A 22,683-nucleotide genomic window follows, 5' to 3' on the forward strand; every position below is an offset into this window, starting at 1 on the left:
ACAGTATGACAAGCCCATCAATTAACACTTCTCTGACACGGTGTCAACAAAAAGTTGCTATTTTAAGACCTCAAAAGATTTAATATGTTGTAGGACCTTTTCCTTTATTGTACCAGCTTTGCAGCGAACTGTGACCACTGGGCGTAATTATCCATTCAAACAGATTTTTTTTGGGGAGGTTTCTCTATCAATTACCATCTTAATTATTGCTGAACACTGAGGAGACATGTTCTTAAAGTGCAATAATGACTGCTATGTTTACTTACATGTCTCTGTCTGAAGGTTAGTCGCTGCTGCCGCTCCATAATTAATGGGGTTAACAAAGGTTAGTGGGTACAAAGACGCTCGGCCTCGCACACAGAGATCAGCACATTGGTGTAAAGCGAACCTGTCAGCTTAGCGAGCGCTCGGCGGCAGCGGTGACAGCTTTATTACCATATGCATATGCAGTAGACTCAAAAAACACCCTGGATGCAGAATAACACAAAGTGACTGGTATTAATTAAAGCACCCCTATGTATCGGTGCTATAATCCCTAACCTGCAGCTGTGTTCATTAGAAAGCAAAGCATGTTTCCAGGGCAAACTGAGAAGTAATAAGAGAGTGGACTCGGCGGTGTTGTGTACTCATTCATTTCCATCTAAGATAACTGTTCAGTGGCTACAACAATAGAGGACTTTATTCAATAAGCGCCTTGACAACTTGTCATTGTTGAATCATGACAGCTGTGCTTGCAAAGACTTGTATGAAAATTGAATGTTGTAAACACCATGCCTCACAACCAAACAATGCTTCCAATGCTTAAATGCAAATTAGCAGTATTCCCGACGTTTTCAAAACCAAATTGTCGTGACTAAATTATTGATAAATGATTCAAAAGGAACAAGAGGTTTTGATTTTTATGGAGTCCCTCAACTCATACTGGAGTACTGTTAGTAAAGAAAAGGGGCGCAAAGGAGACTAAACAATGAAGCTGGTTTTGTTCACCGGGGCACAGACGGTTGAACCCAATCCCACATAAACAGTATCAATGCCATCACTTCTTTTTTTTGCCTTGGCGAGCAGTATTGGTCGCCCTCCCATGGGCTATTTCATAGATTGTGCCAGTTTTCTTATGTTTATGCAGAGGATGGCAGCTCCCTCACTTCCCCCACCCACCACTACTCGCTGTTAGTGCTGATGTCTCTGTTTAGTCTGTCTACGCAGCCTGGTGCCACCAGACAGGGTGAGTCATAAGTGGAGTGCAAATGGTGTGTTTTGGGAAAGGCCACATAACAGCAGGGAAGGATGAGGTGTTAAGTGAACACAGCCAGCGTTATCCATCTAAACTGACCACTCACAGAGAGATGCAGCTAACCAGTTATTTTTATTTACCAGTTCTCTCTATTAATTAACGTTTTGAAATATTGTTTGATAAAAGGCACAAAATCTATGTCCCTAATCCCAAATCCCATGATACTGTCTCAGTATTGTTTCCTTTATCTGACCAACAGATGATACAACATGACAGCCATGCCAGCAGCTCTGTGTGGCTGTACTTAGACGCAGTGGAAGCTGAATGCTACCGGCAGTGCACAAACATGCATCCTGTGAAGAGGAAATAACTGTCGACCATGTTTGTGTTCATAGTTTAGCCTTTTAACTTGCTAACAATTCTAATAAGCATTAAACATGAAAATTGGCTGAGGCTGATGGAGATATTGTTACTTTTGCAGCCATTTGGGCATAAAACAAAGTATGAGAATAACTACAATTTTGATTTTGATCATTTGAAAGTCACAGAATCACCAAAGTGATTGAAATGTATCCTTAGGAGGACATAAATGTTTGTAGCAAATTTCGAGATATATCACTCGAATCCATTGATGTCAAACTCATGGCGGAGCAAAAGGAAAAGTCAAAGTTTGTGCCAAATTTGGTGCCAATCCATCGGTTAGATGTGGAAATATTTAATAGGATACGTTTTACAGTCAGAGGCATCCAGGTTCCAGGTTCCTCTCCTGGTGGCGATCATCCTGACTGGGGGGTTATGTAAGGAGGTTGGTATGGTGCTCAGTTTGGGGATGGGTCTCCTGAGGGTCGACACCTTCAGTTGACTGTTTGGCTTGTTTGCTTTGTGTTTGGAGAGAACTTATTTTTGTTTGAGATGTTGAAGGTTTTTTCTTATTTGCAATAGTGTGGAAAGTGTCTGCCTTCAGTCTTCCCCCCTCAGATTTATACTCCATTCCCCTTCTTAGTGACTCACAACTTTTATTTGTTCAAATCTTTTGTTTTTGTATCTGTTTTGAAGCTGTACTTTCCCGACTTTTTTTTTTTGCATTTTTTTTTTAAATGTTATTTCCAGTGCTTCTTGTTAAGTTTCCCAACTAGTGACCCCTGTTTGCCAGGTTTTGTGTTTTTTAGAAACGTAGCACTAAACCACCAGCTAAAAACCTGAAGCAATTCAGCTCGTAATGACATAGACGAGAAGTCCGAATCCTCACATGGGAGCCAACAGTTTTTCCTTTTAGAGATAAATGTTCAGGTTCCGTTAGCTCAAGAAGCGGAAATAAAGTGCCACAGCAAGCAGCACAAAGTGGATGAAGCTCAAACAAGATGGGAAATGAAGCACAGCTGTACAAGAGAGCTCAGTTCAACAACTGAAGGTCAAATTACAACAACAAAAAAGCTGCATTATTGTCGTCCCTGTTGGTGTCAGTTACAGACCACCTCCACTCAAAAGGGCAGAGAGGGTGTAGGAGTCAACTTATATCGCTGTCACTGCGATTCCTTCTACCTGCAGGCATCATAGATTACCTAATGTCCATTTAAACACATCACTACACATTTACTGAAGCTCTGCCTTGGTGTACCTGTTGGATGTAACAGGGAGAGACAAAAAGAGGGTTCACTCCCCATCCATTGGTTAGAAGCTCTGCATTGTACGTCAGTGCTCTGGCTCCCATCCAGACCTTCCATTATGGCGTCACCAGACCATGGCAAGAAAGGACTGAGCCACTCTATTCAGTGAATGGAGAAATAGGTCATTTTGATACCTTACTGAAGCCTCAGTGTGACTTGTAATTCTTGCTACCTTGATTGCTTTTCCTCGGTGTGGGAATGTTGTAGGAAACATTCAGTCCTAAAAGCTTTTAGGTGTTTTTGTTGATTTTTTTTTTTTTTCTTGAGAAAACCAGTCAGCTGTGCAGTAAAAAGTAGATTCTCCCCTCGAGGAAGGTTGGGGGGGGGGGGGGGGTTAAACATAGTGGTATCAGACTTTTAGTGCTGGTGTTTAGCAAATAATGTTTACCATAGTTGTTAACGTGCTAACACGATAATTAACATTTTCTAACTAGCTCTCCCCTATAGATTGAATACAAAAATGGAAGTAGTCTTAAAAGTGAAGCCAATGCTGAAGTGCCTTAAAGTGCCACTGAAGGCCACTAGGGGCTGGCTCCAATAGACTCCCACTCAAAAAGTGACAACTTCTCTCATTAAATACATATTCAGTAAAATGTTATATGGTGTCATTAGACAAAGTCAGTGTTTTGGTGGTCCTTCTGAAAATATTCTATAACTCCATACATATTATTACATAATATATTACATATAATTTGTTTCTTGCTTCAGAAAGGCTCAACACTAGAAATATTGCAGTACATTTCTGCAACTCCACGTCATGTACCATTCAGCTCCAGTGTGCTACAGTCTGTTCATACACATCATAATCAGCAACACCACTTATAGTACGGCATCATTTTTTAATTCAGTGATGGATGAACTTTTGTAAGAAGTAAATATAAAGAGAGTTTCTGTCCAAGTGTGGTTTATTTAAGAAAACAGTGCTTATTACATGACTCAACTGCAGTATTTAGCCCTAATTTATCTTTTTACAACTCTAGTACAAGTCTATTCACAGGACCCACCTAACAGAAACATACATTTTCATGTGGGCCTTGATTAATTACAAAATCCTCGAGTGTCTCCAAAAATAAAAAATACAGATTGATGACTGAGAGATAAATAGATAAATACACAAAGAAATCGAATCAAATTCAATCAGCCAATAAATAAATAGAACAATAAATAACATTCAAAACATCTTTGGCCAAACTCGGGCCACCTCATCGTCCCCACAGAGTTGACATTGGTCTTGGTAAATGCCTCGGCCGGTCAGAGCACAGCACTGTGATGCTGACTGAATTAGCTCAGCCTATGGGGTCTCTAGGAAACAACACTGGATATGTGGCATGAAATAGCAAGTGAAAGAACAATTATATTGAGGCACTTTAAAGGATGTTTTAGGAAATGGCAACATTTCCGTGCGTATGCGTATTCCCCCGAGAGGAAACAAAACGTAAGAAAAGAAACAACATTCAATTGAAAGGAAAATAAATGGCTGCTTTGCTCGTCTGTTAACGTATGTTACCATATGTTCTCTCATTTCTTATTTTATTTTTTTTCAATTTTGGGACTGAGCGTGGTAAAGTACAACAAAAAGATAAAAAAAAAAAAAAAGTGCGCTAAAATTAGAAAATGAAAAGAGATGGCATGGGAGGAAAACAACGGTAAAACATTGTGTGTCGCCAAACCAAAAGAACATTGTTACATATTTGCTTTTTGAGTCTGTGAATAACATCAATGTGTGTTCTCCGTGGTGGTTGAGTCCGACTGAGTTTCCGAGTGTTCCCCAAATATCCCTGCCAGTGTCTTAAAGCGGGGCCCCCAGTCACTGAGGTAATCATAGTCCTCCTCCAGGTCTATTGCCAGGGACTCGATGGAGCTGAGAGACTCGGCCACCGAGCCGTCGCCCTCGTAGGCGTACGTGGCCAAGGAGTCGTAGGGCGGCGCCGAGTTGTCGGTGTCGTGCTCTTTCAGTCGCTGGTTGATGAAGTCTCGGATGTCCGCGCTGTCCTGAGAGACGGCCGGCCGGGGACCTCGCTTCATCTCAGGTTTGACGTCCCTGCGGTACAGGTTCTCTTTGACAACCTTGGGATTGCGAAGCGTCCCCATGTCAAAGGCGTGCGTGTCCTCTTCACCCCCTCCTTCGTCATCGTAGTGGATCACATTATCCCGGATGTCCTCTTTGGATGACATGAGCGTTTCCTTTTTCTTCTGCCGCCTCAAGCCCACGTAGAGAACCACGATCACTAGAGGGAACGAATCAAGACGCGTACATGTTAAACTGCTGGCTGCAGGTCCAAACTAGTCTGATTTGAACACCTGGTGAGGTAAGAAGAGACTCTTTGAAGCTGGAATTTAATGATTTGCAGCTTTAAAACGTGTCAAGTATTTAAATGAAAGCTGGTCTTAAGTTGGTTAAATATTGATGACAAGATGATTTGATTGATGACAAAAGTACCTGCAAAACTAATTCAAGTCCCATCACTGCTTATTAGCTGATCAGCTCATTGTTTTGCATTGCAAACACACTAAGCTGAGATGGTGAACAGTAGCTGCTAGCAGTGAGTGCTAGTGTAGTCATTATGAGCATGTTAGCGTGCTGACAATAGCAATTAACTCCCGGCTCCACCGTGTGCAGCCTCACAGAGCTGCTAGCATGAGTGTCGACTCTTAATTCGTTCCGACATCTGGGTCAAATGTCGCCCATTATTCCAATTACATAGTTAGCTCTCGCTTTAAAAGTGTTGAAATAACCAACCTACATGAAAAACAATGTTTTTCACCCCTATTTAGCCTTTTTTTTTTAAATTTTTATTTTTTTTAATCTCCATGTCTGCAGATGCTGTGACCTGAGAGTTAATGGCTCTGGTGGGTCAAATAGTCAGGTGGATTATAATAGATAGCATAAGAACTGTTAACATTGCTGGAGCAAAAATCGCACTGCTGACAGGATTACCAAAAGCAGCACTTAATTGTTTTATCACACAAACCCATCAGAGGTTACTCGAGGTGATTTTTCAACACACGGCATGACAGTAAATTTCCTTCCTCCCCTCCGTCCCGTCAGAGCAATCTGTCTCCGTGTGTCTATCTCCCCCTGTGTGTCCCTCTCTCTCCGTCTACTGGATGAAAAATGCAATAAAATGTTTTTTTTTCTTTTTCCTCTGGGGTTTTTTAATATACAGTTGCATCTAGGAGGAAGAGCAATGGCCGGGATAAAACTTAAATCATTCAAATGAAAGAGTCCAATAAATACATTCAGAATGAGAAAAAAAACAAAAAGTTTAAGTAGGTCTCTTCCTTTTCAAGCACTCTGTATCTCAGTTCCTGTCTGCCTCCCTTCACTCCCATGTGATTATATCTGCCTTCGTGCAGTGTGCCAGCTCCCCCCAGTGGCACCTTTGAAGACTTTCGAACAGCAAAGCTGTCACCGTGAGGTGAACGCGGCTCCGTTTATTAGGTGCAACAGCAACGCAGATGAAAGGCTCGTTGTCATTTTGCTTAATTTATCCCATCGTTTCCCCCTCACAGGACGAACTCAGCCGTCCTGACAAATCCTGCTCAGAGACTAAGTGGCTCTGTGGAAATGTTCTCGGTGTGAGTTCTGATTTTCTCTGCCGCTTCCCTTCTCGGGGACAGCATGGCGGTTTGGCTTCAGCCCTCAGCCTTGGGGGTGAAGTCGAGTGGGAGCTTTGAAGACATTCTTCTCAGATGCAGTGAACACAGCGACTGTTTGCTTTTATGTTTAATCATATATAAAACAATGAAACCAGAGCTGATATTTCACACGAATACATTCGAGAGGTCGTAAAAAAAAAGAAGGATTAATGACGAGGCGTAGTTGGAGTTTAACAGTGGATTCTTTGTTGGACGATAAATTAGAAGGAGAGAGAGGAAAGTAAATAGAGCTAAATTCAAAGGTCATGGCTCCCCTTGACTTCCAGTGTAAAACGAGAACTTCTTTAACAACCGACCGTCCCGCATTCATAATTCAGAAAACGAGGCCATAAACCCACATTGACTTCCTCCCTGCTATGCAGATGAGCTGGGACATTAACAGCAGAGAATTAAGGAGGAGTTTTACAATCATGACCTTGTGGGAAATGTAAAAAGCTGTAGCTTGGGAAGCAGCCACGGGGCAGCGAGATTGGATATCGTTTTATAGAGCCAAGCGTCCCTCCCTCCGATCTTTTAACATCTCATTGAATGACAAAATTCATATGGGTTCTATAATTAACTGCGGACCCTCCTGGAGAGACGCCAGCCCGACTCCCGTGGTCAGCTCAGCAAGTTTGGAAACAGGTATATATATAAAAAAATGGGGTGAAAAGAATTGTACTCCAGCAAAATAGGAAATCCATCTGCTGGCTCAGATTTACATCAATACAATTAGGTCATGTGTTCAGTCTCTTACTATAAGCTTTAACTATGCAGGAGTGAACATTTTTAAAACCGTCCTTAACATCTAAATCATTACAAGAGACGTTATGGATTTTCCATTCAGGTTAAATTAAGGTTGGGATTCGGCCAGCAGCAAATCTCACATTTTAAATTTGTCTTGAACTGTAGAGAGAGGCTAAATCACCGACAGGTTTGAACAGAAATGTCAGTAGTTTGACATTTCATGAAACAGCAGCCACTGTCTTTTAGACCAACATTTTTTTTTAAAGAAAATCGTTATCACCCTCCTTAAGTCTTGTTGTCGTGATAAGATTGCTAGGCAACCAGTTAGAAAAACATCCAGCACATAAACACCCCCAAAAACTGGATGGTGTCTGGGTTTTTTTGTGGTTTTTTTTTTTTTACATATAAAACAAATGAGACGTTTTTTTTTTTTCTTTCTTTTTTTTAACCTTTTGGATGGAGCCATGCTCGCAGGCATCCAGTGTTTGAGCCAAGATAACCGACTCCTTGCTACAGCTTCATGTTTAACGGACAGATATGAGCATGCTGTCTGTGCTCTCCTCTATCTCTGCTATCAATCAAATATTTCCCAGAATGTCAACTATTGCTTTAAAAAAAAAAAAAAAAAAGGAGCACAAATCTTATTGAGGTCACAAAAGGTCATTTGTAGAGAGTAAGATGTGTTTACAACAGTCGGAAATACAAATATCGTTCTGACCCGTTGGAGCTGAGGCCGAAGTCAGAATTGAGCCAGTAAGGCGATCTGATTTATGATCATCAGTAATACTGAAAGCTAAAATGAGAAATGTCCCGCAAACCAAGGAAGACAAAAAGATCTCACCTAGCAGGATGATGATACACAGAAGGATGGCGATCAGAGCTCCCGTGCTGAGACCCACGGGGAGAAAGATGGCCTCGGCGCTGCAGGTCAGCAGTGAACCGTCCGACTCGCAGCCGCACACCCGGATGGTCAGGGTGCCCGTGCTGCTTTTGGGCGGGTAGCCGTTATCTTCAATCACCACGGGGAGGAAGTAGATCTCCTGTAAACGCCGTCTGAAGCCACTCCGCTTCGTCACGATTCCAGCTGTGTTGTCTAGGAAAAAAACAAAAAATAGGAGAGTTTTTAAAAAAAGACATTCCCCGATTCTTTGAAAACAGTCTCGGATTAAAAGAGTCTTGACATTTGTGGATGGAAAGGCCCCGAGGTAGCGCAGCAACTACTTCTTCCTTGATCTGTACAGGTTACGAAGGCCTTCAGACTAAAGTCAAAGAACGTATTCCTCCCAATAAAACCTCACATCCATCAGACAATTCTCTGATCTACGTTACAAGTCTGGAGGTCCAAGAAGGAGAAAGATGAAACTTTTTCAATGTCTGATAACTCTTTATGTTTGATATCAAATCCTCTCTAAATGTGCCTCTGAGTGAGATGAGAAACGTATGAAAGACCCTTCTCATCAAAGCTTCTCACCATTTTACACCACTTACTCTAAAAAAAAAAAAAAAAGCCCAACCACACCCGGTACAATGTTCCCCCGAAAACCCCCGCGGAGAGAACGGTCGGCCTCTTGTTGTTGTTTATCTCTTTGTGCAGGTAAGCGTCGCTCCGGAGAAACAGCAGATTAGCAGCGATGGATAATAGATAAGGAATAAAAAATAAAAAAAAACATGCAAAGGGAACAACTCGGGGAGACAGCCGGAGGTGTCCAGACAGCGAGTCCAATGGAGGCCGACAACGTATACGAGTGAGAGGCAACGTGTCGGGTTGAAACCCGTCCGCTGCAGCTCCGCTGTCTGACCCCTGTCACGCCGGGTTTGCTGCTGTGACGAGGCCTCGCACTTCCTCTTGACAGGAGGTCAGGCGTTTTAGCACACCTTGCATGTTGTGCACAGCGGCGTGTTTTTTTTTTTTTGTTTTTTTGTTTGTGCTCTCTCTCCGCCCGCCCCCTCGCCGAACCTGTCCGCGGTGCCCGTGGTGTTTGTATTTTCTGTCCCTGCGTATCAAATCTCCCCTGCGTATCTGGAGAATGTGGCTCCACGGCTTCTGGCAGCCGGGAAACGGCAAAGACAGTGTGTGTCCAAAAAGGTAAAAAAAAGTGGATCAGAGGTTCGGACTAGGAGCTTGTCAAGGAGGGCGAATGCATTCGTTTCCCCGGCCTCATCCTGCCATGTCCCACTTTTCACTACCTCGTCTTTCTGGTTAGACTTCAAAGGGCCTCGGCCAGCGCGCTGCAGAGTGTCACATGTGGCCTCATCGTAAGACGACGTCCAGCTGCATGTGTTTCAGTTATTTTTAGCGTTGGTTCAAGAGCCTTCTTATGCGCTCGGAGCAGCAACACTTTCGACCAACGATTGATCTCGAGTCTTTTGTTTTCTTCTTTTTCGAAGGAAGAAAGTGGACAGTAATTGTTTTTATGTGATAATTCTGGATCCATTTTCTGGAATATATTATTCTTACACATCGCTATTCTTGTCATTTAAGATTTGATCGAGATTTGATTTATTTTCATTTGTAAAAAATATGTATTATCTCTGGATATACTGTTGGTTCACACTTAATTGCCAAGTACGTCAAACGTTATAGGAATATAGAAATACTTACTTCCGAAGTCCCGAATGGTGAAATTCTTGTTCTTTATATCTTCTTTTGATGATCTGAAGGAGAACTGTTGACCAGCAGTTGGGAGGTCCTGATCTTTTGCACTGAAGGTTTGAATTACCTGGTTGAAAAAAAAAAAGTTTGATTATAAAAATATATATATCCAATTCTTATTTCACTAAATTTGGCATTTAACTTTTAGAAGCTTTACTTAGTGGTTTACATTTCCAATAATCCTGCCTGTTGGAGTACATTGATAGTCGACCGGTGACCTTTTCATCGACATACTCCCAGAAAACTGTGTGTGAATTTGTAGTTAGAAAGTGAAAATGATTGAAGTTTGAACTATTGCCGACCTGCCACCGCTGAAACAAAACCGCTAATTGGTCCCTTCACTCGTTTTGGTTACAGCCGCTGAGCACTTTGTTGAAAACTTGTTGAAATGTCCAAATCACACTTAACACACACAGTGTGATGGATTAACTTTCACTCAAATCTGCTGGAGCCAGTTCAGTGGTCACGAACGGAGCAGCTGTTTTTATAATGCACGTATATTACAGTACAGCTGCTGTAAGGACAGAACAAGCCGGATCACTTTTACACTTCAGCAAACTGGATCAGTTGCGTGAGAAGTTGTGTAATAGAGTTTACGACAACGACACGTGTGCAACCGACGACTATCTTCTTTGACACAGACTGCTGATTCAGCCCTCTCTGAATGGCTTCCTGCTTTCTTCTGTTTCCCAGATTGTCTCAGAGCTTTTTCTGGAACCGGCTGTCCTGCCGACCCAGCTGTGCAACCAGTCTGTTCTCCCTCACTCGCCGGGCTTGACCTGCCGGAGACGCGATGCCTCGGTCCTGGACTCCCCCCTCCTCCTCCTCCTCCTCCTCCCCCATCTACATGCAGGTGCCACTAATCAGCCCTCCTGGCCTCCTACATCACCCTGACGATCCCTCTCTCTCTCTCTCTCTCTGTCCTTCCCCTCTCGGTATTTACATGAAGGTCCCACCCGGGGAGCGAACCCGACACTAGGTGTGATGAGTGTTCTGTTGTGTTCCCCGCAGCAGATGCACAGTTCACACTATTAATTTGCTGCAATCAAATTAGCTTTGTGATGAATCAATCCAGCTAACACGAACAGTTCTTTTCATTAGTGTTTAATCCGTCAATTTTATAGTATGAAAATCAGTTACGTGGCTAATGTCCATGAAACATTACCACAAAAATGATGTATTAATGGGTTGTCCTGGTGGGAGATCTGAGGTAACATCCCATAGAACTGCAGTGTCCCCGTGGAAACGGACTTTAGTTACATGTCATACACCTCTCTTTCATTTCCTGTTAATGTCTGTGTGCAACAAAAGACTGCCAGCTAAATATCCAATAAAAAAAGGCAAAATATACCAATATTAGGCCCTTGGACAAACGCAATAACCACACAAATGTATTTAGTTTACAATTAGAAGAAAAATGAGGTTCCTTTATATTTTAGAAGCTCACAACAGAATGTTTTAGGCAATTTTATATAAGAAAATAAGAAAATGTAATGATTTAAAATAGTCGAAAACTGCTGTAATGTTGATGCAAATCATTTTAAATCAATGGAAACTCTGATAAATATGTTAAAACCAAAGTCAAATTGACAACCTTTTCCACAACTGATAATCGAAATTAAAAAAAATAAACTGCAGAAAATTCAGCTGCAGAACAACCTGATTCTAATGTTTTTCCAGCCCGTTAAGTGGCTGTTATCAGTTGTCATCAAATTTCAACAGTTTTGCTTTAGCCTGGGGAAAACTGCCCCTGATGTAATTATGGATGGAGCAAAGGAGCAAGACTGGTCGTATAAAGAGAGATGAAGTCTGTGTGAGGAAAGGTTAGGACGGTTGCATGATTCAACCGCAGGACTTTCACCGAGGGAACCGCTGCCTGCTGAGATTTTTGTCAAATTTCTAGGATTTCTTTGTGTTTTCCAAATGTAGTTTGTCTCATATGACCTGTAAACACTTTTTTCAAAGCAAGAGTAAATATTGATTTCGTAGAAAAGTATTTGGTGTACGCTTTTTAAAACTAGAAGATGTATTGTATATTTTTTTACAATACCAACATTAATTGGATTCTGTCATGTACAAATCCCCTTTTTTTATTGCTCTCAAAAGCGCTTCCCACCTCCTTGATCACAAGAGGTGCTGCTGCTCCAGTAACTGCTTATTATTGACTGCCATTGTGTACGTTAAATGGCTTCAAGTGTATTCTGCTTTTTTGTACTCAGCCGCATTGTGAGTTAAGCGAGAGATAAGAGGCGCAGGCTAAATGCTGTAAATGTTAATGTAATTATTCCGGCATAACAAACAGATTCACTCGGTTAGCATTTCAATGCCACGTTATGAAAAGCAAAGCAAAATTACTTTAAACGGTGGAAACACATTATATAGTGCAGGCCCCCCAAAATACACCCACTACGTTAGACCTCCACAGCAGGAGAGGACTTCCGTTGTGTTTTCTTTTATTGAGGCTCTTTCTCATTTCACACTTGACCAGTTGAGTCTGAGTACAGTAAATTATGAAATAGGGAAACATCCTACTGTATAACTCCACCACGAACTCTGATCTTCTTTACTTGTAAATTACAGTTTAATGTCGTAGGACACTCTCCTCCTTGCTGTTCCCACACATTTACATGGAAGATAATTCCTTGGTTTCTTCCTGGTTACAGTTTATTTTCAATCAAGGGTTGCTTCCCAGCATGAGACACCCCCAAAACAAGCACTTTTATATGTTATTGTTTTTCAGCTGTGAGTGCAGACAATCATCAAGGGAAAATGTGTGATGGATTTTTAAAAGAGAGAATCTGCAATTCTTTATCTTCCCCCGCAACACCTGGTGGAGTCAGGCTGTGGAAACACTGAGGGAAAGTGTATATTCTGGAGAGGAAGAGGAAGGGGGAAAGACGGCGTCAAAAGCAGGAAATTAGGTGATAAGAAAAAGGAGGAGTTATGGTAGCGAGAAAAAAAGATAATGATGCATTCGCTGCAGTCATTTTTATACTTTATAGTATATGTATTTTTCTGTATTTCCGTAAAGTTTTGCCTCCAGTAAAACTTTGTTTGGAAAGAGTACAGACCAGCGATGTAAGTGAATATAATGATCTGTTGATACCTTATTTACTATAACCACAACATTTAAAATCCCAAGAAAACATTTCTGAAATAGTGCTTTGAATGATAGATTGTGCCTGATATGGATTTTCTACTAAAGAAAGTTTAATTATCCAGGTCAACATTCTCAAAACAGAATCTACTCATTTTCCCTCCTTCATCAATAATAAATATTGTTCCTTTCCAAAGTTTAACTTCTGAACACAAGGCGTCTAAAAAAAGCCACGAGGTTTGTGCATCGGTGGCTCCGTGTGTTCTCGTAAAGCACCGAACTGTTAGTTGCACATCGGACCTCAACTGGTTTCCAGTTGTGATGTAACAAAAACATGCTCGCAAGTCTATGAGCACAAATAATCTTCCTCAACGAGCAAATAAATGCAAAAAAACAACAACATCCTTCTCTTGTCAAACTTGTAGATCAGTCTGCAGAGTGAAGGTCAAACATCCATGTGAAGTCACCATTAAGATCTATTCTGAAAGAAAACATGTATTTATCTTTTATTACTTGTTTGGATTCCTGTGGATTCAGTTTAATCAGATTAGATTCATAGTGCTTTATAAATCAAATACTAAAATCTAGATTAGTACATGGTAATGCATGGCGCTGGGAGGCATCGGCAGAATGCTGAAGTCAAATGTTTGCATACATTCGGTGTTTACTGTATGTAGAACTCATTTGCAAAAAGCAGCTACTTGAAAGCAAACGTTTTCAGGCCCTTCAGACAAAGTGTCATTTTTTGCACGTGTCTTTGCTCCATCTCGACAGCAACGGCACACGGCAGACTCCCATCCAAGGAAGACAGAGATGCCTTCAAACGGAGGGCACAGCCAGTGTTTTGATTGCAACAGGCCTGAGGAGCAGCAAAACAGCCTCAACGTGATGAGGCGTCTGCTGTGATTTGATAGACTGCCAAAGAAGCTGTTCCCTCACAACGCTAACTGCATATAGATGCTGGTTAATGGGCTAATTTACAGGCACAGGTGGTTTACAATGCGCACGGGCAAATTCTCCGCCGCATCTGAAATGTACTCTCGGCCCGCTGATATGCAAAGCACTGCCTCCGCTTTATGATTGCTTCTGCTGCCGAATCGAACTCGATGACACAATCAGTTTAAGGTTTTCGATTCGTAGTCCGTGCTGAAATCCCTTTCAAATAAAAAAAGGTTTTGTTCAAGTGACCTTGAAGAAATCACTAGAGAGCAATCTACGGTAAGATGTCAATGTGAGAGTTAAACGTGTACTTATGGCGCCCCAAAAAAGCAGAAAATACATCCTCACTTTGTCTCCGCTTACTACAAGTTCAGTAATTATTTATTATTATAAATCAACACCTTTTTAAATAGAATTCTTGCACCTTCAGGTAGTTTTCAGCAGCCACTTTGAAGCCGGTGTGCTCTGTGGGAACATCCACCAGCTCAAACAATCAACACATCCAGCTGTGCTTTTAATTCAGAGAGGAGAGGAGCTGTGAACATACCTGTCCCAGTTTGGCATTTTCACACACAAAGGTCTCGTACGGACTGGCGAGTTCGGGGGGGAACTCGTTGATGTCCAGCACGTGGACGGTGACGGCCACCCGGCTGGTCAGAACTGGACTGTCTGGAGAGAGAGAGAGAGAGAGAGAGAGAGAGAGAGAGGGACACAACATGATGGAATAAATGTAGAAAAAAAAAAGATAACAAGGGCAGTTTTATTTCACAGCACTGACACCATGTGGATGTCTGAAGCACTACCGTCGTATGGCAAAGGCAGAGCTTTGAGGTTTATCACTGTTGCGGTAGGATGGCTGAGTGCTGATGTCCAGTCCCAGTCGTCCTTGAACAGCTGCTCACCTGCTTTTGAGATCTGTGTAAGATGCCGGGAAGCCGCCGGTGCGTCTGCAGTGTGGCCGTGCATTAATTGCATCCGGGATGCTGCTGTTTTATGACGCTTTTTTTTTTTTTTTTTTTTTTTTTTTTTTGATTGATGATGTAAAGGAGAATTGAATAAATACACACCGTGAATTCATCCCATGTGCTGCCCATGAATAAAACATGGATCCGTGGGGGGGGGGGATTTTTTTTCTTGTGCTTTGGGTTTGAGCCATAAGATGCAGCGGCCCGTTTTAATTACAGTTTGAAAGCTCCCTTGAGTGGAATAAACGTGAATCCAGGGTTGTTTGTTACAATGTTTCCTCACAGCAGGGGCACAAAGGGGAAATGTTCTTTGTGTGTGTGTGTGTGTGTGTGTGTGTGTGTGTGTGTGTGTGTGTGTGTGTGTGTGTGTGTGTGTGTGTGTGTGTGTGTGTGTGTGTGTGTGTGTGTCCGTGTGTCCAATTCCCGGCAAAGTAAACTTTGTGGATTTGGTGTGGGAATAGGCTTTGCTCTGCAGTGGGAGGCTTTAGTGTGCGCCTGTTTGTGCGAGTGCCAGTGCAAAGGTACGTATAGGTGCGTGTGTTTTTGTGTGTAGGTGGCGGTTGAGAAGAATGCAGTGAGGTGTGGGTGGGTGGGGGGGGGGGGGAGAGAGGGGGCTGTAGAGTCATCTCAAGGGGATTGGAGAAGCAGCCACGGCTCAGTTAGTAACCCGTCTCTGACCTTGATGGAAAAAGCAATCTTCCCACCGAGGTAAAAATGACACTGAGCACGGGATTTGATGCTTTGCACCGGCTAAACTACTAACATTGATGCTCATCCAGCAAAAAATACTAATCTTTTGTGTCATCCAGGTCCATGATGAGCAAGTCTGAACTTCCAGCATCTCAGAGATTCAATAAAAAAAAGTATAATATAGGTCTTTAAAAGCCCAGTTTACAATTTTCTTCTCATCTCATTTCAATAGCTCATCTCCATAACTGTTGTTGTTATGAGTGATATATCGCCCGGCCCACTAGATGGAGCAGTCGTATAGTGCTTATTTTCAAATCTGACACGCATCACCACTTCAGCCCAATAACGCATGCTCTATTTATTTATTTCCTGAATCAGAATCCTTCCCTGCCGTAGAACGCTTGAATGGTTCCCCATAAAGTCCCCAGCCTCATACTGCCTCTTTTTTTTTTTTACTGCACATTACTGTGTTTCTAATTAAGCTCATTTTAATAAAAAACAAAAAAACAACCACCTCATCTTTGCAAGCAATCAACCACAAATCTATAAAAATGTGAAATGGGAAGCTTCCTCGAGGATATGAGTTCGTTAAAAAGTGCAACTGTAGGCAGAAGAAGTAAGCAAAAACAAAACTCCCCGAGAAGTGTGAAACTTCATTCATAGGCTGATAGTAAGTGTGCCTCCCTAATTGCCTCCCTGCCTGTTATTATTGCAGTTAACAGATCTTGCCTTCTCTTTGACTCCTCAAAAAATTGCAGCTGGGTCTAAGTGCCAAAAAAGCCGAGCGTGAATGTATCCCCGGCTCTTTTTCAGATCGCCTCCTGCTCCACGCTGCGTCTCAGGAGAGCAGCACACACCGCTCTGGTTTTGCTGCATGACTGCAGCGTCTGGAGACGACCGGACAGACGTGGGAAAAGTCTCTTAACTCTCCGGTCGGGATGTCCATCATTGCAGGATAAGAGCGGCTCTAGTCAAGGAAAATGTCGTCCGTGAGTGTGGGCGGATAAATACTAAAAGGCATTAGCAGTAAGGACGCGAGGTAGATGCAGAGACAGGTTAAATACAGACTACGCTGTGATTTACTGTTTAGTGAAAGCTGCTGTGCCAAATGAGGCCTCTCCAGACTGTAGATACAGTGAGTCAGCGTGCAATGACCTCTCCTCAACGGACGCATGATTTCTTTTTCGAGCACATGGCGGTATCTTCGCTTTCAGTATTTATTGCTGTTCTTCATGGTTTAAAACCCGAGTAACGGTCAGACAGCGACCCCAACAAATGACAATAGAATACAGCACCGACGAGCCATAACAAGCTCTCCAAATACCCAGAACACAAAGTTCTGCCAAATCGCCCTCAAGGTCAAAAACAGATTTGAACTCACGCTGGGACACACAAACTCGAGCGAGCCGGCTTTATCTCAATCCTGACTGCACCAGTCCAAATATTATTTTTAAACACTGGCACTGGAAGTATTGTTTTTTTCTTTTTTTTCTTTTCTATCAGTGAGTTAAAACTCTGCTTGTCTGAGGAGGGGAACCGGAGAGGGCGAGATCAGAGCCTGACTCGGCAGGAGGTGATAAGAAAAGAGTAAAACACGTGGGGGAGGCCAAAGTACTCAAAAATGCTCCCTGATGCCGACTTCAACATGCAACGGCCTTGTAAAACTGCCCTCCTCCTCCTCCTCCTTCTCCTTCTCCTTCTCCTCCTCCCCCTCCTCCTCCTCCTCCTCTTACTCCCTCCACGTTTATATCCTTTGAGTCTACCTCATCCTCCAATTTCTTGGCACTTATGCACAAAAGCCACACAAAGAAACGCGCGCACACGCACACACACATTGAAAACAGAATTAGCATGTCACTGCCATGACCTTGAGGGGAAGTGAGTAATATCAGTTTCCAAGGCGACAATGACTCAAGTTTTAACAGCCCATATTTCACAGTCTGTCCTAATGAATATACGGCGTGTGTAATTTTGATTGAGCACCAGCCTGCCTCCGGGATAATGACTTTGACGGTTCTCAGCAGATTTGATGACTTGATGACGATGGATTTGCTTATTTATCCGGAAATTTGCTCCACTTCCTTCATAAAAACATAATTAGCTTGATGACACGTCTTAAAGCCGCACCGCTTCCATCTCGCTCGCTCTCTCGGCTCACGGCATGCTGGGATGCCACTTGCATCTGCTCGCTGTAAAAACTCGGGGAAAGAGGGTTCACAGTTTTTACTGCGGTGTAAGTAAAAGTTGACTCTGGCAAGAAAAGCTCCTTTCCAATGCCAATGTCATGAAATGTGATAAAAAAAAAAAGAAAGAAGAGAAAGAAGGCAGTTAAAAATGAAAACAGAGTTGAAGCAAGTGTGGTGGAGGAGACAATGTCCTGGAGATACATCCTGCCGGGGGGGCCATCATGGTTTATAGTCACATATAAACCTTTCCAGCAAAAATGGGATTGAGTATTGACTCGAGTAAAAGTGTGTTAAATCCTTCACACAGATTATGGCGAGGGTGGGCGGGTGGTGGTGTGTGTGTGTGTGTGGGGGGGGGGCATTAATCACCATTGATCTGGTCGTCATACTCACTAAGTTTGGTCGCCACGACGGAGATGTTGTGCTGGGCGATGTTCTCTCGGTCCAGGAGCTCGTTGGTGGAGATCGTGCCCTCCACCGGGTCGATGTCGAAGTAGCTGTCCATGTCGCTCTTCCAGTCGATGGAATACCTGCGAGGAAAATGTTTGTTTAATGTCCGCCTCCATTTTGCGCCATAAACCCCCAGAATTAAACCACCGTGATTCCTGCCTCTGGGCTCATGTATACAAGCTAGGTGTAATGTAATGGTGGCGTCGCCTTCATTACTCATTCTTGAATGGTCATTTCCAGAAAAATGTGCTGAGGATCGCACGTACATTCCAATCTAATAATGGGGCAAGTGGAACTTCGGCCTTGCTGAGCAAATGCTTTGCAAGAGGTGTGTGTGTGTGTGTGTGTGTGTGTGTGTGTGTGTGTGTGTGTGTGTGTGTGTGTGTGTGTGTGTGTGTGTGTGTGTGTGTGTGTGTGTGTGTGTGTGTGTCGGGGGGGGGGGTAATTTTTGTCGCCGTCAAAACCGAATCAATCTCTCGCGGCTCACGAACAAAAGAAAGGGGATAAAGTGTCGTTCTTTTTGGTGTCGGAGAAACAGATGGTATGATGTCCTCGCTTGTGAAATGCATCTTTGGTCTCATACCCAGTTGCTCTGAATACAAACTATGTAATACAAAAGAGATCTGAAAGCAAAGCACATGCCAGTGACAGCGCCATTCATCACCCCATGCTATTTGATCTTAAAAGGCGATTTTTCATTAATAATTTTGGGATTGTCGGGGAGTTTGGTATGAAATAGTTGTTGTTGTTTTTTTTTATTCCCCTTCACAAATAGGTTAGAGGTTGGGAATTTAGGGCCTTGCTCGTGGGCACTTTAACAGAGCTCGTGCTTAATTTCTCAAGGGGGTTTGAGCCTGGACTTTCCACCTAACGGACAGCCTCTTTTTGACACCATTCTGGCCTCTTTTTTTTTTTTTTTTCTTTCTCACGGTGAGTTATTTGATCTTAAAAGACTATTTCTCATGAATATTTATCGTGCTTGTACAACAGAGCCTCAAACTGGACTTGACTCAGTCATTATGAGAAACAGGCCGCGTATCGACAGCCTCGAGTCTTTCTCTGTAATGATAACTCGAACAAAACCACTTCAGTCGAAATTTTTATGAGCTTTGGTTCCATCAAATTTTCTGTTTCAGTTTTGATTTGTGCACGTCCTCTCTTTAACTGTGTGTGTTGCGCGCAGCCTTGAAGTGAACATGATCGTGTCAAAATAGTTTAGTTGTGAGCCTCTTTGATAAATATTACAGCCAAACTCCCCATCAAGAGTTCAAAAGATCAATGCTTTGCAGTTTTCCCTCAGGGCAAAACGTTTTTTTTTTTTTTTTTTTTTTTTTTTTTGGGGGGTGTTTCGGGTGGTGGTGGTGGTTGGGGAGTATTATTGGATTCAAACTGCTACTGAAGCATACATTTCCCTGTGAGTGTGGCCCAGGGGTCAAAGAGACCAAATCATTACACGAATATTTAACAGTGTCGAAATTCAGTTCAACTCGACAACAAACCCCCTTATCAGCTCACTCTCAGTCTCTCAAACTGAATGGCTAAGATGAAGAAAAAAAACTACATTTTGCATTCATGTGAGACAGAAAACATTCAAAAATAAAACAGTTTTACTTGTAATTGGTCCAATCTCCAAATTAAATAGAAAAAAGCTCATCAACAGCTGTGAGAAATAAATCTCAGATCTAAAGAGTCTACTTAAGCTCAACTCCAAACTGACAGCTGTAGATATGAAAATTAATTACAGCGTTATCTCCTGCTTTGAACTGTGGGGATGTTAATTCACTCCAGTGAACATTACACACAATGCGCAAGGTAATTTAAGAAGGAAAAAAACAACAACAAGGGAGGTAATGTTTCGGTTTATTTTCCACAGGTTTTGATTTTTATGGTTTATGGTCTTTGTGCAGCAGCGTTTTTTAATGTCCACGACCAACGTGGCTCCTCAAAGTCCTGTGATTTGTGACATTACCATTTTAGACGGAGGGCAAGAGTTCAGTCTGTACAACCCATTCAATCTTTGTGAAGCTCTGTAGAATAGGCGAACAATGCAGTATTCATGAAGACCTTTTGTTTCCCCAGCTGGAGATAACTCCACACTATACCGCTAAATAGCAGAATCAGTAGAGTCTATAGTCTAAAAGCATTATTCCCTATGCATGATGGGTCATTGGCTCTATTGTTTTCAAGTGAAGAATGCAAGGCAGCTCTCTGAAGACGCACAAATGAACAATGTCAGCCGTGGTATTGATGAATATTTAAAGTGCTGGAGACAAAGTGGGGATCCACAAAATAGAGGGCATTAGCTTTTTGTTGAACAAACCTTGGCTTCTGCTCTTCCTCTGTTTTCTCTGGGATGAAATATTCATAAAAAAAAACAACTACCGTTCATTGCAACAGGTCATTTTTTTGCTTATATTTTTTGCGTAACACCGCGGCGATTCATCTTCGAAGAACCGTGGCTATAAAACAAAATGTGTCTGAGTAAAAGTAATTAATAGATTTTCGAAAAACTAAAAGGTCTCATACATTTTTAAGAATGCACTTCTTTGGTCTTTGCAGAGGACAATCTATTGTTATCCAGCACGGAAGTTTCATGGTTGAAAACAGAGCAGTGTGTGTGTGTGTGTGTGTGTGTGTGTGTGTGTGTGTGTGTGTGTGTGTGTGTGTGTGTGTGTGTGTGTGTGTGTGTGTGTGTGTGTGTGTGTGTGTGTGTGTGTGTGTGTGCAGTGATCGAGAGAGAAAATGAATGACTTGCCTTGAGTATAAATCGGTACTTGAGCATGCCACGTCTATAAAACTGCGTAGTGATGCTTAAATGTTCCACCTGATAATTACCAAGGAGAGAGGAGAGGCGGTGTGTTTAGGACTCTTTAAGTTTTGGGACATTGTCATAGATCAGGATACATTTTTGAGTTCTACAAAAGGAGATCAAAACCTAAGGAATTGATTTTAATGTTTAATTTAAAACAGCAGGATTAATTTCAGTCCTTTTGATTTCATGATTAAACTAATGTACTTCAATACTGCATTGTATAAGCCATGTTCTCTTTAGATTTGTTTCCAAAGTAAAATTCAGAGCCATTTACTATCCTACTAATTCCGGATGTGGGTTAAAAATAGACGCACAGCTTCCTCAGTGTAACGTGGACCGCTGAATAAGTGCCATGAAAGAACTAATTCATCCACTTGGCTGTCCTTTGAGTCGCAGTGTATCACTCCGCCATTAAGTAATGTCGGTCATCTAAATACACATGCATATATGCATAATATGAATAATGCTATCTGAACGATAAATCTCATCTTTGTATACCTCTGAAAGAGCAAACTCAGTTGCGTGGTAACCACCATGGACGTATTGTAAAAGAATAATTATTTTGAAAACCGATCAAACAATAAGCTCCATAAATCCATAAATGTTTCTTAAATCTGTTTGAGCCTCAGCGGACGGTGAGCAAATCATTTAACCTCATACTTACTCTCATTGAAACAGGTGATCTAAAAATGTGCAGTCAGCACACTCGATGCAACAACTTCAAGACATCAGCTGAAATTTGTTTTTGTTTTTTTTATGCGACATGCCTGCCTCTGAGCAAAACCTGAATTATCCCACTCGTTTATTCCCATACAATATACAATAAATCTTGCATCTGTGCGTTAAAAGCTAGCTGCAGAACTTACTTTTTAAACTGTTATAGTCATTACCAAACTTAAATCAGAACATCTCTTCACTCTTAAAATTTAGACTGATATGCGAACTCTCATTTTATAAGTGCACCTATTGGGTTCAAAGATGCTCGATGAGGCCACTAATAAAGTGTCAATATTGTCTCCACGTTGCACAATATCAGCAGCAAGTGCTGACCTGACCAGCCAGCCAGTGATGCTAACAGGATATTACATGACAGTGTCAAATGTTCTACATGGATTCATTAGTCCTCAAAGTGATGAGTAAAAGTGACAAAACTCTCAAGATTAAAGCTATGATGACATTGATGAATGGGGACTGGAGACAGTGATGAATGTATTAGAGATCTAAAACCTTCAATCACCCGCTGCAGTATCACAGTACTTCTCCCTTTAGCTCTTTTATCCTCATGAGAATAACACGGGACATTCGGTTCAATAGAGCAGCTTCTCGAGATGGAGATGTAGATTCAGGTCAAGGCCGGCTTCATTCATCATATCTATGTGTTTATCACAGATTACAGTCATGCTAACAACAGGTAACAATGGCATGTTTAGGTGCCAAGAATTTCTAAACTGTGTGTAAGACTATGGTGCGGTTTTTGTCTTTATTTTTTTTATCCCGCTTCTGACATACAGTACATTTGAGCAGTTAAAGATTCCCTCCAGGCATGTTTTAAGATGTAATGTATCTAAACACATTACTTTGAATATTAATTTGTGTCTGGTTTT

General features: G+C 42.0%; 1 protein-coding gene across 1 annotated transcript in view; it reads right to left on the reverse strand.

Annotated features, from left to right (window-relative positions):
• Positions 1-3,797: 3,797 nt before the first annotated feature.
• LOC138625693 (cadherin-12-like) overlaps positions 3,798-22,683 on the reverse strand; it is an 87,629-nt gene continuing 68,743 nt past the window's right edge. The window contains exons 8-12 of the mRNA XM_069706792.1: positions 18,211-18,347; positions 14,524-14,645; positions 9,890-10,007; positions 8,129-8,380; positions 3,798-5,129 (exon numbers count right to left, since the gene is read on the reverse strand). Of these exons, the coding sequence (XP_069562893.1) occupies positions 4,618-5,129; positions 8,129-8,380; positions 9,890-10,007; positions 14,524-14,645; positions 18,211-18,347 (1,141 nt within the window). The 3' untranslated portion in view covers positions 3,798-4,617. The remainder of the gene's footprint in view (positions 5,130-8,128; positions 8,381-9,889; positions 10,008-14,523; positions 14,646-18,210; positions 18,348-22,683) is intronic.

Source organism: Brachyistius frenatus, unplaced genomic scaffold, assembly GCF_029030835.1.
Source record: "Brachyistius frenatus isolate BFR_SWC_R1_liver_20210118 unplaced genomic scaffold, ASM2903083v1 Contig_65, whole genome shotgun sequence".
Classification (NCBI taxonomy): Eukaryota; Metazoa; Chordata; class Actinopteri; family Embiotocidae; genus Brachyistius; species Brachyistius frenatus.